Genomic DNA, 17,766 nt, shown 5'->3' on the forward strand with positions numbered 1-17,766 from the left:
ATAAGAACTATTTTAGTTTTTCTATTTATATCGTCATTATCTTTATCAATTTGTCTTTATTCATAATTCTTTCAATAGAATATTTTATCGATTTATTGTCAGACCTACTGTGGTCGATCGACCTGCTTGAAATATAAAACAAACCTCCCTGATATTTCATCCTATCATTTTGAAAAGAATGGTAAACACTACATTATTTTGTTCAAGATACGAAATTTATAACATACGGACGGGATGGTCATGGCTAGAACAACTTTTCCTATAAGTTTTCTCAATCGGCGTTGATATGGTGCTAAATAACAACAACTACGTTCTCGTATTTCATTTGAATACCAAATTCTGAAATTAGTGAAATAGAAACGAAAAATCAAAAATGTTTAAATGAATCTTGGGAAAATTTTATATCGAATATAAAAATAAAGATTTCTAAATAAAAGTAATAGTTTCACTCTACTGTATAACAAATTAACATATTTCTTTCAAAGTCTTAATAAAATTTCTTAAAGAGTTTGTCCCTTCCTTTACATTTAAATCATTACTATTCATGACTCATACAGGTTCAGGCTGGCAGAAAATATTCGTGTTCAACAAAACGTCGGTTGATAAGAGTCCTATTTATAAAGACTGGGAGATTTTGCCTATTGACAAGGTAATACATTTTCAAAATTTCATTATGATTATCATTTAATAAACAGTTTACATAGCTGTCAACTATTGTCTTGGGTGTGATCACTTTTATATTTTCCTCTCGATATTGCCATTGTATATCTAATTCAATTTCTTGATGTTGTTGACGCTGTTGGTGTTTGAACCACGCGTTCCAGGCTGACTCAGTTTGGCTCCTTCAAGTCCTATAGTATTTGCTTCGGCATCCATACACATATACAAAAACAATCACACTTACGTATACATACACACATGTATATATATATATATATATATATATATATATATACATAGGGGGAGAGTTCACGAAAAAACAAATGACGAAGACAGGTGGTGTACAAAACAAACAGATGTATTAGTATAACGCTCAGGAATAGAAAAAGTCTTTTACGTTTCGAACCTACGCTCTTCTACAGAAAAGGACACAGAAAAAAAAACAAGGAGAGAAATAAGGAGAGAAAAAATGTGTAGCGGCTACCGATCTATCATATATATATATATATATATATATATATATATATATATATATATACATGCACACACACACACACACACACACACACACATACACACATTTGGGCACTACGCACGCGCGCACAAGCTGACACAGAAATAAACACGCCCACAAATATTCTTATTTGGTTATATTTTTTACCGAGAAAGCTCAAAGATAGATAACCGTAAATACTTAGCAACTAAAATGTTCAACCAACGAGAGAAACTCCATGCAATCGTTTGGTTTCATGGAAATATCAGACAAATCTACTACAAATCAGAAAATATCTAATCTTGAGTACTGTTTCCTGAGAAGCAACATTTTGTGAAAGTTCAAGATTGGAACATCTTGGGTCATATGTCATCCTCCACGAAAAATATTCAAAGGTCAACTTTGCCTTTCACTACAACAAGAATCGATAAAATAATGTGACAAATGTGAAATCGTTAAGACGAAGCAATGTAGATAGCAACATAGATAGCAATGTAGCCAAAAGGTTCTTATACCAAGTATGGTCATGGTTCTGCTGGTTTTAAGGATCGCAGCAACGCTTCTCCTTGTAAAAGTCTGAGGAGGGAGAGAATGAGAGAGAGGGAGGGAGAAAGAGAAACCCAAAGTGATGTAGAATGTGATTGTTCTTTATTGATTCTATTGATTTTGAGATCTTGGAGTGTAAGGACGTTTGTTGGATGTCTGGTTCAAAGAAACTCCCTTTCTTGGGAATGGGAGACACCATCGCAGTTTTTAAAGATTAGGACAACTCATTTGTGTAGGTAAATACTGGAGATTTTGATAAGCAGAAAAAGCTAGCTCTGGAATGTTTTGGTTGATGATGAATGGAAATAACTCTGTCAGGTTTTGCAAATAGCCCGGTTGACTTTTTAATATTCAGAGAAATATGTACATCATGAAGAAACTGGCGGAAAAGAACAGGGGAGTTTGAAGTGTATGTTGTTGTTGTTGTTGTTACGACTTAGCTCTGGGTTTAGCTTATTCAATTCCACATTCCTCTTTGAAGAGAGGAGAGTGTAATTGTATTGAAATATAACTGCTACATTTAGTAGGCCGAGTGACATTCTCGGCCATTATATATTTGTTGGTGTGTATGTGTAACAATAAGCATGTTTTGGCACATGTGTCTATAAGCGTATATATGAGTATGTAAGAAATTATATGCGTGTGCAGTGTCGGAACATAAATGGGCAACAAATGCAGTGAAATTAAATATGGCGGAAGGAACTATATGGGTTACAAGATTTTAAAAAATTCGATTTTTGAAATTTAATGTAAATTCATTAAGAAAGAGAACACAAGACTCAGGAAATGTTCCAGAGACAAGACAGGATTCGACCAAGTCAATGTCTGAAAACACTATTTGTCTTTCTGGTAGTCGTCTGATTAAAGATGTTCTAGGAAATAAACATTTTCTTAACAGTAGTTGGTGACGTTCTATACCGTTCTTGTTGAGTGGAAATTTCTTCACTCACAGAAGTGGGAATTTGATCACAAATCAAAACATTTTTCTGCTTACCTAAGTCTTCTCTTATACTCTTACCTTGAAACGGGACAACTGAGACGCTAAAGAAAACATTTTTGATATACAACTAGCAGTATCGCCCGGCGTTGCTCGGGTTTGTAAGGGAAATAACTATATAAGCATTTTTAGAAACTTACTTCCCTTATAGATGCCAATTCGGGCTTTCTTAGCCATTTCTGTTTTGGTGTCTTCAAGCCATGAAGTCGTTGTTCTAAAAGAACGCTGGTCTCCTTGACAACGCTTTACGACATTGATTTCCTTACACTCCCTTCCCCATAGCTTCACGAGGGAGGGAAGAAGGGGGAGAAGCAAACACAGGTGCAGGTGTTTGAGCGTGGACGCCAACTTCGCCGTCATCGACACACGAAAATTATGCATTAAAATGGAATAAAAAATGATGTTAAATTATTTTTAAAATCGTAGACTCATCGTAGACGCGCGCTAATAGCCAGACGGGCTCGATATTAATCACGACTATAAGATACCCGAATTTGGTTAAACTGCACCGCAAAATGTGGGAGGAGTTAGGAATCTAAATCGAAGGGGACAGACACTCACACAACTAGAGTTTTATATATATAGATATATCCCTTTGACTAAGGCGGCAAGCTGGCAGAAACGTTAGCACACCGGCCGAAATGCCTAGCGGTATTTCGTCTGCCGCTACGTTCTGAGTTCAAATTCCGCCGAGGTCGACTTTGCCTTTCATCCTTTCGGGGTCGATTAAATAAGTACCAATTACGCACTGGAGTCGATATAATCGACTTAATCCGTTTGTCTGCCTTTGTTTGTCCCCTCTGTGTGTAGTCGCTTGTGGGCAGAAAAGAAATAAGAAACGCTAGCATGCCGAGCGAAATGCTTAGCAGTATTTCTTCTGACTTTACGTTCTGGGTTCAAATTCCGGTGAGGTCGACGTTGCCTTTCATCTTTTGGGGTCGATAAATTAAGTACCAGCTGCGTACTGCGGTCGATCTAATCGACTGGCCACCTCCCCAAAAGTTCCGGATTTTGTGCCTAGAGTAGAAAATAATATATGTCTGGGACAACATTCACATATGTGTGTGTGTGCGCGCGCATGTGTGTTTCTATATATGTACATATATAAAGCAGCACACGGTCGGTTACGATGACGAGGGTCCCAGCTGATCTGATCAACGGAACAGCTTGCTCGTGAAATTAACGTGCAAGTAGCTGAGCACTCCACAGACGTGTATCCTTAACTTAGTTCTCGGGGAGATTCAGCGTGACACAGAGTGTGACAAGGCTGGCCATTTGAAATACATGTATTACTCATTTTTGCCAGCTGAGTAAAATGGAGCAACATGAAATAAAGGACAACGCGTCGCCTGGAATTGAACTCACAACCTTACAATCGTGAGCCGAATGCCATAATCACAAGTCCACGCGTCTTCACACACACATACATACATATATTTATATATGTGTGTGTGTGTGTGTGTGTGTGTGTGTGAGTATATATATATATATATATATATATATAAGTTTCAACCAATCATGTCATGTATTCATCTGAATAAAATTACTGCTGTTGTTTGTCAACAATTATCGGCAGTGTATAGTTTGTCACTGTTATTTATGACATAGTTCATCTCAGTTACATTTGTATAAACAAACGAGTGTATCTGAAGCATGTTTACTTCATGGCCCCACCATAATCGTTCGTGCATTTCTACTGCTTTTAGGGGGTGTTTTCTCCTGTTTTTCAGCTACTATTTTTGGAAAGATTTTTTGTCCCCCCCCCTCCAATTTCTTCATTTTTCACTTTTTTCCGTAAATCTAACCCTACAACCCAACTCAACCGTAACCCCTAACCCTAAAACCCTAAAGCTAAAACCAGTACAAACGCATGAACGATGTCATAACTAACAGTGACAAACGAAATATACACCGCCGATAGTTGTTGACAAACAACGGCAGTAATTTTATTCGGCTGAATACATGTCATTGATTGGTTGAAATTACCGAAATACAACAACTTTAACACGAAATAACTTTGAAAATGTAAACTTTCTCAACAACACTAAGAGTAAATGATGTTCTATGTGACACATTCTACCAGTCTCCGAAGTTTGAAAGTGTTTAGTTACAAAAAATTAATTTCTCGATCTGCCGTTGAAAGGGAAAAGATCCGGGCTGTGTTAGGCGTAACGACATATTAAATATATCATACATATACACGCACGTATATTTGTCCGTTCGCATGTCTTCCAGATCTTGATTCTTTGTTAGCAACGCTGTAACGAAATTGGGAATGACTTCTCCGCTAAGAATACTATGACATTGCAAGTAACGTTTGCAGATATTTCAGTTCCATACGCGTCCTTGAATCTTTGTTCAAAGAAATAAAATAAAATACTTTCCCTACTGATGCAACAAAATTCACACAGTTACTCTTAAATCAATATGTACTAGTTTGAAGGCGGCGAGCTGGCAGAATCGTCAGCACGCCGGGAGAAATGCTTAGCGGTGTTTCGCCTGCTGCTACGTTCTGAGTTCAAATTCCGCCGATTTCGACTTTGCCTTCCATCCTTTCGGGGTCGATAAATTAAGTACCAGTTACGCACTGGGGTCGATATAATCGACTGGCCTCCTCCCTAAATATTTCGGACCTTGTGACTAGAGTAGAAAAATTATAAGGCGGCTAGCTGGGAGAAACGTTAGCATGCTGGACGAAACCTTCTGTGTTTAAATTCCACCGAGGTGAACGTTGCCTTTCATCCTTTCGGGGTCGATTAAATAAGTACCAGTTACGCACTGCAGTCGATATAATCGAATTAATCCGTTTGTCTGTCTTTGTTTGTCTGTCTTTGTTTGTCCCGTCTGTGCGTAGCCCCTTGTGGGCAGTAAAGAAATAGATATTTCGTCTGCCTTTACGTTCTGAGTTCAAATTCTGCCGGGGTCGACTTTGCCTTTCATCCTTTCGGGATCGGTAAATTAAGTACCAGTTGCGTACTAGGGTCGATCTAATTGACTGGCCCCCTCCCCAAAATTTCAGGCCTTGTGCCTTCGAATAGAAAAGAATATGTATTAGTTTGTCATCCACTTCAATCTTCCATAAGGTACACAAAACGGCACGTATATATTTCCCTAGAATTCTGTCTCTCTAAACGAAACCCACGCATTTTCTTGCCATTAATTTCTTACAATCATCTTTCTTCATTTCCTCTCTTTCTCTCTCCATTTCTCGCTCTCCATCAAACCGCCCCTCTCTCTGTCTCCATACTTCTACTCTCTATATTTCTCTTATCTTCCTCCTTTCTCATTTGATCTCATGCTCGCCTTCTTTCTCTCTCACTGCCAGATTTCTTGTTGATCTTTTTTCATCTTTCATTTTTAGGTGAAAGTGATTATGAGAAAGGATAATATGGACGTTAAATCATTAACATTTGATGGAAGAGGGACAAATTATACCTCGTGGTTTAATGAGAGTAACCTTATTGAAGAACCATGGTTTGGAAACTTAACAGTAATATACAGATTCAAGGACGAGTATATATTAATTCCATTTTCTTTATTTGCACCAATACTTTTTCTGTGTTAGTAATTACGTTTTCTCACATAGACAAGTAGGTACACATTTCGGGAAAATGGTACAGTTAAATACATCAATCTTAGAAATTGACTAGTGTTCTTTTGTCGATCCTGGAAAATAAATGACAAGATGAATGTGCCAGGGTTCGAACTCAAAACATTATGGAACAAAAGTAAATACAACTTGCCTCATTATTTCCAACCGTATCGATCCTACTTTAAATCATATTTAAATGATGATTGTGATGATGATGATGATGATGACGATTACGATGACGATGACGATGACGATGACGATGACGATGATGATGATGATGATGATGATGATGATGATGATCTTTTAATTGATAGTGACAAGTGATCACAAATGCATAAGTGGTAATTTCCCCTATCAAGGTCTCGAGCTGGCAGAATCGTTAACACGCCGGGCGAAATGCTTAGTGGTATTTTCGTCTGCCGTTACGTTGTGAGTTCAAATTCTGCTGAGGTCGACTTTGCATTTCATCCTTTCGGGGTCGATAAATTAAGTACCAGTTACGCACTGGGGTCGATGTAATCGACTTATTACCTATGCCTGTCCTTCTTTGTCCCGTCTATGTTTAGCCCCTTGTGAGTAATAAAAAATAGGTAATTTCCCCTATCAGCTTCTCCATAACTAATTCACTACTTTTTTCTAATTCGGACAACTAATTGTAATCTGTGTGGCGCTGAGAATGAAACATTCGCCTTCCGGTGACCGACTCTTCACAAGGTCAAACGAACAGATCACAAAATTATGTTTTGTGCAGGCAACCAATTTGAAACCTATGCTTAGCAGCTGGCGTAACAAATATTTTATCCAGATACGATTTGGACGGCCTACTATAGTTGTTTCTTGTCTACTCAGGAACATCAGAGAAATATAGTAGGCTCTCAAGAAAGTTCTTGCGGAATTTTTTATTTTGGTTTTAAATGATATATTTTCAAATTCATTGTCGTTAAATTACTTTGACTTTATATATAATTTTAAAGCCCATTTTTCGCTTTATCTAATCGTGCCACTCTTTTTCTTTTACAATAGTTAGGCCATTTTTTCCGGAACGTTGAATACAACATGGACAAAAAGCAAATTCGCAGAATTTTATTATTCCATTTCAAGCTAGGCCAAAAAGCTGCTTATACAGCTCGCGATATCAACGATGCGTTTGGTCCAGGAACCATTAATGAACGCACAGCACAATGGTAGTTCAAGACATTTCGTAGCGGTGACGAGTCTTGAAGATGATAAGGGTAGTGGTCGGTCATCGCATGTTGACAACGGTCACCTAAGAGCCTTAGTCGAAGGCAATCCACGCACAACTGTTCGAGATCTTGCTTCTGAATTAGACGTAACGCAAACGACAATTTCCAATCACTAGAAGGAGATTGGAAAAATAAAGATACTTGGGAAATGGGTGCCGCACGAATTGAACAACAACCAAAAAAAAAAAAACGCCGTTTGGAAGTGTCATTTTCCCTTCTTCTACGCAACAAGAACGACCAGTTTCTCGACCAGATTTTGATTAAAAGTAGATTCTTTACGACAACCGGCGACGCTCAGCTCAGTGGTTGGACGCCAGCAAAGCTCCACGGCAATTCCCGAAGCCAAAGTTGCACCAAACGAAGGGTATGGTGACTGTTTGATGGTCTACGGCCGGTCTCTTCCATCACAGCTTTTTGGATCCAGGCGAAACCATTACGGCGGAGAAGTACTGTCAACAAATGGATGAAATGCATAAGAAACTCCGACAACAACAGCCAGTATTGAACAACAGAATAGACCCAATTCTTTTCCACGACATCGCTCGGCGGCACGTCGCACAGTTGCTCCTCCAGAAGTTGAAGGAATTGGGCTACGAAACTCTGCCTCATCCGCCATACTGACCAGACCTCTCGCCTACCGACTACCACTTTCTGAAGCATCTCTACAACTTCGTGCGTGAGAAATGTTACATCAAACACACCTTGAACGATTTCATCGCCACCAGAATGCTGGATTTTTACGCTACTGGCATAACTAAACTTGTTTCGCGTTGGCAAAGGTGTGTTGATTCTGATGGTGTTTATTTCGATTAATAAAGTTTTGTTTCGGCCGAGATATGTGCATCAGAATTTAAAGGTTAAAAACCGCAAGAACTTTTTTGACAACCTAATAGTTATCTACAGCCTTTGAGTTAGCACCACGCATTCCTGCAATGTTTCTAGAATGCATTTCCGTTCAGACACTAGTTGCAGAGATTCAAGAACGTGTCCAAGAAAGCTTTTAGACATCTGAGAAATAAATCAGGTCACATTGTCACAGTCGGGCAAAGGTGACAACATATATGTCATCACCACTCACTGATACTTCTCAAGTCGAGGACTACCGACTTACTAACTGGATCTAGGATAATGAACTGTATTTTGAGATTCAAAGAATAATCCTTTCAGCCAACCGTTGGATCTCAACAGACATCAAAGATAACTAATCCTACTTTCGCCGATCTCTAATCCCAACTAAATCGAGCGACCTAAGATTATTCAGTAAGTGACATTGCTTCCAAGTTGACTTGGTATGTAATGAAAGAAGAAGAAGAAGATGATGATGATGATGATGGTGATGGTGATGGTGATGGTGGTGGTGGTGGTGGTGGTGGTGGTGGTGGTGGTGGTGATGATGATGATGATGATGATGATGATGATGATGATGAAGAAGAAGAATGCATTGATGCAGTACCAGGCAGTGGCCCTAATGGCTTCTGATTGGAAGTGTTATCATGTACATTGTATTGTCTTGGTATAAAAGACGGGCTACAGCAAATATTCTGCTCAATACCACATATTTGCTTGTCAGTTGTTTGACCATAACAAGTTGCTGACGATATGTGCATCTCTGATCATGAGTAGAAGTAGTGGGGGGAGTATCATAGCCATGTTGAGAGGGATTCTTTGGGGTTTGAATAATTCAGCTCTGGAAACATGGGTGTTTCGTTCAACAGCCTTATTCAGGGACCGGTTGAGTGGGATGGGTTACTCAACCAGAAGAAAACTCTAACTGGGCCCTCCCTTCAAGGTCATGTACTGTTTATCTTGATAAGAGATCACCATGACGCACACATATGATTGTGATGCATGTGTCTATTGTACCCTTATTAGACGGGTATTGATTGGTATACTTGATGGGTATACTGGACTTCGTATATTTTACCCCAGTGTCACTTTGATGGCATGCACTGCTCTTACACTCAATAATAATAATAATAATAATAATAATAATATTAATCCTTTCTTCTATAGGCACAAGGCTTGAATTTTGGGGGAAGAGACTAGTCGATTACATTGACTCCAGTACTCAACTGGTACTTAATTTATCGGAGCCGAATGGATGAAAAGCAAAGTTGACCTCACTGGAATTTGATCTCAGAACGTAGCAACGAACGAAATACTGCTAAGCATATCGCCCTACATGCTAACGATTCTTCAAGCCTGCACCCATTATGAGATGGACACAAACGGAGTTTGACCAACACGATCCTACCACGATCCTGGGATGACGATGGCAATGCATTATATTCTCTACTCTAAGGTGACCGTATACAGGTTGTACATTTAGAGCCAGATTGGCCGTGGCTCGATAAACGTACAGGAGTGCAACGACAGAGAAAGAAGAAACTTGACAGAGTATTTCGTAAACAGGGAACAAGGCTTGCTACAGTATGCTGCAAATGCAGATGCACTTGCCAACAATGAAGTAGATCAAACGGGGAATGATATAATAATATATTCTCTAAAACAATTTAGAAGACAGAGAGAGTTGCTTGTCATATAACAATAAAATCTTACTAAAATAGCGCTGTATCATAATTGGACGATGTAGTCCTAGGCGAACTGTGTTTTGAGAAGAAATATGACGTGATGGTCGTGGCTGGAATAGCTTTTGATTATAGATCTGCTTGATGATAGCCGAACTGAAGCTAATTATGAGAGAAATATCTGATATCTCTAAATTACAATTATCCATCAGTGACGATATATTCACTAATGTCAAATATAAAAAGATAAACTCAATGATTTCATTAGGCAGAACTAATTGTAGTAAATAAAATCATAAAATATTTTCTTATTCAATTCATCACTTGTAATACATGACTTTCAGTTTTAGCCAGATTCACATCCGGGTGTCTGGGACTCCATGGTATGCGATGAGAGCACAAGTTCTAAATGATACAACTTACAACATTCTTTACAGAGAGGATCCTACAGGTAAGTAATATATTTGTTTTCTAATGAACTTTGAAGTTAGAGTGTGTTTATTTATTAATTATTAATGTATATACTTTTGTTTGAACATCTAATTTTTCTAGAGTGTTCCTTTAACATTTACTAACATAACCAATTGCACGAATGATTATGGCTATCATCAGGATAGAGGAGAAAGTGGTTCCTCAATTGTTGTCCATAGATAATCTTATATTTGTTGATTTTAGAAGACATTCACATCTGCAGTGCAGCTAACCTATATGATTGTGCATGATGCTTCAATTATGTCCAAACTAATCATCCCAGGTCTATTACTTTTGCACTTGGAGGAGGATTTGATTGGAATGTTTAACCAATTAAAACTATATATATATATAGCCCCTATTCACTATTAGCGTTCGAAATTACACCTTGACATATTGTTGAATTCTTCCTCATCCTCTCTGCAAAGTCCCTCTTGCTGTCTTTATCACTGAGGCACAATCTTCATGATTTTCCTTTAAAATATATTATAATTGTGAAGTTACCTTAAAAGCCAGGTACCTAAAATGCAACAAGGTATTTATAAAATACCCGTAATATTAAATAAATACCCAGTAAATTGCATACGGCCATAAAGTGTATTTTGCACCTTCATTGATAGACACCGAAGGCGAAACTAATCAAGCTAACACTGTATTCTCTGATAATTAGATATGTTCCGTTAATTGCATTTGCATATTAAAATTGTTTCATTTAGTCCTGATTGGTTTTTATGTAATTATACGTTTCAAACATTTACTTTCGGCATCGAAAATGTATTTTCCTCTAAATGACAATGCGAAAAGCACACATAAACACAATCTGTATTTTAGTTGATTTTAAAAAAATCTTTATTTTATTTCAGTCGGAAGTTCTAAAACTGTACTGGAAACTGTGGATATCTACATCTTATTACAGCAGAGTTCAAATAATTAATGTAATTATGTATGTCAATGTATACATGTATGTGTGTGTGTGTGCGTGCGCGTATGTGAGTAGCTATTACATACTCATATATGGACATATATATATATATATATATATATGCATACACATATACATACATACATATACATAAAAATGACGTAATATATATAGAGCATACATGGAAATGCATATATATATACACATATACACACACACACACATATATATATATATATATATATACATACATATAAATACACATTTACATATACATAAACATGTGCACACACGTATACATACAGTTACATGTATAGATAGAGAAATAGAGGGAGTGGAAGAAAGGGGGAGAGAGAAACATGTGGATATACACACATCCATCAAGTATGTGTTGGTCTTTAGAATTGTCGATATGTTTTGCCTTGACTCTGAAAGCTTTAAACTTTTCTACGTAATGTCTCCTGGCACTAGTTCAGTGTAACTTATTGTTATAGAGCTAGTCTTGATATTCAATTCTGGTAACATATCCCAAAACACTTGGAATAACCGAATGCATGTTTCCAAGCAACAATAATGGCAAAATTTACTTAGGAAATAAACCTGTTCTCATATCAATTTCTCATATATACACTTGCGTCAGAAATTAATTAGCACTTCTCAAATTTCTACATTAAATAGGTTAAATCAATTAACCTTATGAGCTGTTCAAAACGTCTTACGCGATGAGAAAACTTAGCATGGTGTGATTTCGGTCCTTGCGAGGCGCTACCTATATCTATTAAACAAAGGAAGATTTGTCTGCATTCGCACTCCAAGTTGTTGCACTGCTATGTCAACATCATAAGGCTGTAGACTCTCAAACTGCTCTGCAAACAAAGTTACGTCATCGTTCTGCGCAACAGTGAACTCCCAACAAAGCAATAGTTCGAGATATTGCCACTAGGTGACATCACATACCTTGAGTGAAGAGCAAATCAAGGGTGCTAATTAATTTCTGACGGTAGTGTATGTATATGTTTGTTGTTCTCTTTAACAATTTTATATCCGCTGCATCAGATCTGCAGTGGCTCCAGAACTAGCATATTACCTATAACCTGGAGCCATAGTAATCCGTTACAGCACCTACCTAGCGTACCTAATCGTTTAGATCATCTGTGAACTAAACCCCCATACTGTTTTTATATATATATAAGGCTCGAAATTATGTGTAGAGAGAGAGCCGACCATTGACAATGCGTCCTTTCTGCGTGTTAACGTCTTGCTTTCCATTTTTTGGGGATCCTGTTAACGTATTTCACTCTTCACCCCCCCCCCGCCATTTTTTGTACGTAATTCCTGTTATTTGCAGCGTTGGTGACGTCCTCTATCCATATATGCATGTATATATTCATATATTATATATTATTCAACTGAACGCGTTGCATCCATTTTCAAATAAGTATATACATACACACACACACATATATATATATTTGTATGTATGTATGTATATATATATATATTTGTATGTATATATATATATATTTGAATATATATATATATATATACTTGTATATATGTATGTATATATATAAATATTTGTATGTATATATATATATATTTGTATGTATATATATATATTTGAATATATATTATATATACTTGTATATATGTATGTATATATATAAATATTTGTATGTATATATATATATATATATATATATATATATTATATATTATATATATATATATATTTATATATATATTATATATATATATATATTTATATATATTTATATTTATATATATATTTATATTTATATATATATTTATATATATATATATTTATATATATATATATATTTATATATATATATATTTATATATATATATATATATATATATATATATTTATATATATATATATTTATATATATATATATATATATATATATTATTATATATATATATTTATATATATATATATATATATATATATATGTATGTATGTGTATATCTATATTTGTATATGTGTATATCTATATTTGTATATGTGTATATCTATATTTGTATATGTGTATATCTATATTTGTATATATGTATATATATATATATATATATATATATATATATATATATATATATATATATACGATATGCAACAGTCATTTCCACTAATTCTAATATAATACTCAAACTTGTTGTTTGCACCGATTCCATTTCATCCAACAGCCATAAGCTGATGCATTGATGCTTGAAGTCAAATCGTTCAGAGACCATTTCTCAAAACTCACAACTTCTCTTAATTAACCAATACACAATTTCTTACTTTTGGCGACCATATTTCGTTGCTTCGCTATTCTGTTTTAACTTTATTCCTTTCACTTTTATGCTATAATACTATTTACACCATTTTCCTCGTCGTCCAGTGTAAAGTGCGCTACACATTTCCATACTATCACTATTATGTATACCAGTTACTTTTGACATATTAAGCAAAAAGCACTTTAAAACTATGAAGTTTTGTTCTTTATCTGCATTATTTTCCTATGAATATTATAATGAATACAGCAATTTTGAATAAAGTTCTATATCACACGTATTATGTGTTTGTTCTCTGTCTAAACACTTGTTTTTTTCTACTTTCTAACATTACTAACTTCAATATTGTCTGACTTTATCATACGTTGAATGAAAGTAAACCAGCGACTTTTTTCTCATCTGTCATTTCATACATGTATATTTTTCAATGTACACGTGGTAGTGGGTCTGGGCGTGGACGTGACCGTGGGCGTAATCATAAGCACGGTTGTGGAAGTGGACGTGGGCGTAACCACCCACGTGGGCATATCCATGGACTTGGGTGTAAACATGGGCGTGTGCATGGGCGTGAGCGTGGACGTAGCCGTTGCAATAGCCGTGGACATTGCCACGTCACCTGATTTATTTTCTAATATAAGTTAAATTATATCTTCACCATCTCATTTCTTTTACAAAGACATTTTATTAGATTGTCTTTAAAATTACTTCAAAATATTTGAGTTTGTTGAGACTCATCTGATTAACTTCAATATTTTATATTTCTTCTTCCATTCAGATGTATCCGTTTCCAAGAAAAACATGTCTTTAACTCTGTATGTATATATATATATATATATATATATATATATGTATGTATAGAGAGAGAGGGGGGAGAGAAAGAGAGAGAGAGATTTTAGGTGCTAATATTGACACGGTAACTCCCAATGGTATGAGCATTCACAGATATTCATCATTATTTATGATTATATATTACGTAACCATTTACAAATCTCTATAAATGCATGAAGTATAAAGAGGCAGGATGGTGACGGCTGCAATGCACTAAAGACGCATTCTTCTCAGAGCCACCCTGCTGTTAAACAACAATTAAGGAAGATTCAACATTGTAAATCAAGCTGGTCGTATATTCATCATAATAAACGGTTTAAACTAATTTAGAAACACTTAAAAACAAATCTGAATAAAGAACTCGGTCCATACATTGCAGTGATTTATATATTTTATCGGTTAAGAAGTATCAATATCTTTAATTTTCGTCTATGTTGGTTTTGAAACATAACGAAACATTATTTGATGATAGATGTAATATTTTAACACCATCAACTAAATAGGAGTTACACAGTTTATACATACACAGGTAGATTTCTTGTAGGCTGTTATGTAGGCGAATGAATGTGTGTGTGTATATATATATATAGTAGTAACAGAAAAGAGGTGAGTTCCTGGCAATACACACAAATTCCTCTCAGTGAACATATAGAAAAGTGTGCACATAACATCAAACCAAATTTCACAGTCTTCCCATTTCTACCATTTCTACCATTTCTACACAATCTATCAACTGGAACGTTTAAATAAAGAAACTTTTTTCATTGAAAAATACAAAACACGTCTTAATATGCAAGCATAACCGACTTTTATAGTTTTACATATTTCAATTCACGATTACGTCAGTGTACATAAATCCCCACACTAAACAAGGTTTTTGAAACTTGTACACATATATATTCCCCTCCCATTAACGAAAGCTGAAAAGTTATCTCCCTTACCCACAACAATAACAATAATATCGACAACCAATTACCTCCCTTTATTTATCTACTTGTGAAGTCATTCACTCGTGAATTTTACCACACACAACATGGACAAAATTTTTCCTTAAGATAAAATATATATTCAAATAAGTAAAACATTATATCATGAATAGCGATAGCGAAACTGGTCGATATATTAAAAATTACATTAAAACTATGTAAGTGTGCGTATTTTCCTTTTTTAATTTCTGATATATATATAATCGCACACAATTAACAAAAACCACAATACGAAACCAGCTGTTCTTGCAGGTAGAAAACTTTGTGCCCGCTAAATGGAGCTTGCTTGTCCGAGACAATAATTTATGAAGCCACCGTGGACTCTATCCACTAAAGACACGGTTTTGACGAAGAAATACATGGGCATTACAGAGGGTAATTTCAAGGCCACGTTCAATAATCACAACTTGAGCTTTAGACACTGGGATAAAAGGAAAACGACCAATATATCCAGTCATTAAAAGATAAAGGTTTCAGTTACCACATCCATTGGAAGTTCTTAGTCAAGTGTAAACCCTACAGCAACAGCAGTGGAAAGTGCGGTCTATGTGATATGGAAAGATGGCTCATCTGGAAAAGCAACTTAGACCCCGCTACAAGTTTGAATTCAAGAAATGAAATTTTCAGCACATACCCATGTGTTGCCAAATATTTGTTACGTTTTTGGTTCCCCGAGATTACATATAGAACTTGCTTTCTGTATTGTGACCACGAACAAGCTTTTTATCTCTTTATAACTTTTACTTATATTTCTTATGTATTTTTATTTATACTTTTATACATATATTTTTTTACATATTTATAGAGATATTGGTTTATAGGTTTATTGTTTATATATTTTTACACATATTTTTTCTGTATTCTACCTTCCACCCAGTATTTTTCCTGTGTGCATATGGAATCCTTTGTGTGCGCGTGTGGATGTGTGCGTGTGTGCGGGTTTGTGCGTATATAGCTGTGTGCGTGTGTGCATGCATGCGAGTATGTGCGTATATAGACGTGTTTTACTCATTGTTTTTTTACACATTTTCCTGTATTTTTGCGTTTAGTCCTGTTTTTTCATGCGTATACACGCATATAGACGTGTGTATGAACATTTTTGTGCGCGCGCATGTATGCGTGCCTATATAGACGTTTGCAAGTATGCGTGTATATAGGCGTGTGTGTGGGCGTGCATACGGGTATGTTCGGATATAGACATGGTTTAATGTTTTTCTATATTGTTACCCTTAGCCCTGTGTTTTGTGTTTGTGTGTATATATAGACATGTGTATGAAAACTTTATGGTGCGCATGTGTGTGTGAGTTTGTACATATACATATATATATTTGGCGAATGGTGCGGTTGAGGTTGTGTACGTTTCAAGTGAAGGTGGATGAGTGTATACTTTTAGGCGCATGTACGTGGGTGTGTGGACGCGCATGTGTAGGTATGAACATATGCGCTTACGCGAATACTATGAACTTTTTACCCCCTTACATTTACTCCCTCCCCTCACTTAGCGGTCGTTCAAATAGCTATTTTGTCTTAATAACGTCCAATCACAGTAATTTCCCTTTGTATAACAGTAATTTTTCATAGCATTTATTCCGATGGCTAGATAACTGAAGAGATGGCGGCGTGGATTTGCACCTCGGCATCCGAAACTCGGAGTTTTATCATGGCTACCTAATAATTGTCACATATTACATTTACAGATATATAGATATATATATATATACATATATATATATGTAGGTATGTATTATGTATATATGTATATGTATATATATATATATATATATATATATATATATATATATATATATATATATTATATAATTAGGGCTTAGTAAATAAATTACTTTGCCACATACTGAACTTTCTAGAAATAGCACCCAAAAAGTTTTTTAGCCATTTCCACTACTTTAAGAAAAATTTCTCTCAGATAATGTTTACTCAAAATAACTCACGAAAGTATGGAGGTAAAAACAGAAAAATATCACAAGTACAAAGATCATTTGAGAACGTTAACGTTTCTAAATTAGCCAAATAAACTCAGCATTTCTTTCGTCAGCTCAGCATTTCTTAATTTGGATTTGGAAGCACTAAAAAGAAAGAACATACCCTTCGGCGACGTATCACCTCAGACGAACCCGTTCAGACTGCCAGTACTAACAAATTCAAAATGCGCAAGCGAAGATTCCTGCTCTCCCCTT

The 17,766-nt window shown here is 35.7% G+C and overlaps 1 protein-coding gene across 1 annotated transcript in view; it reads right to left on the minus strand.

The window, feature by feature from the left end:
* Nucleotides 1–280: 280 nt before the first annotated feature.
* LOC118764577 overlaps nucleotides 281–17,766 on the minus strand; it is a 42,581-nt gene continuing 25,095 nt past the window's right edge. The window contains exon 6 of the mRNA XM_036505453.1: nucleotides 281–339. Within this exon, the coding sequence (XP_036361346.1) occupies nucleotides 293–339 (47 nt within the window). The 3' untranslated portion in view covers nucleotides 281–292. The remainder of the gene's footprint in view (nucleotides 340–17,766) is intronic.

This window comes from Octopus sinensis, linkage group LG8, assembly GCF_006345805.1.
Source record: "Octopus sinensis linkage group LG8, ASM634580v1, whole genome shotgun sequence".
NCBI lineage: Eukaryota > Metazoa > Mollusca > Cephalopoda > Octopoda > Octopodidae > Octopus > Octopus sinensis.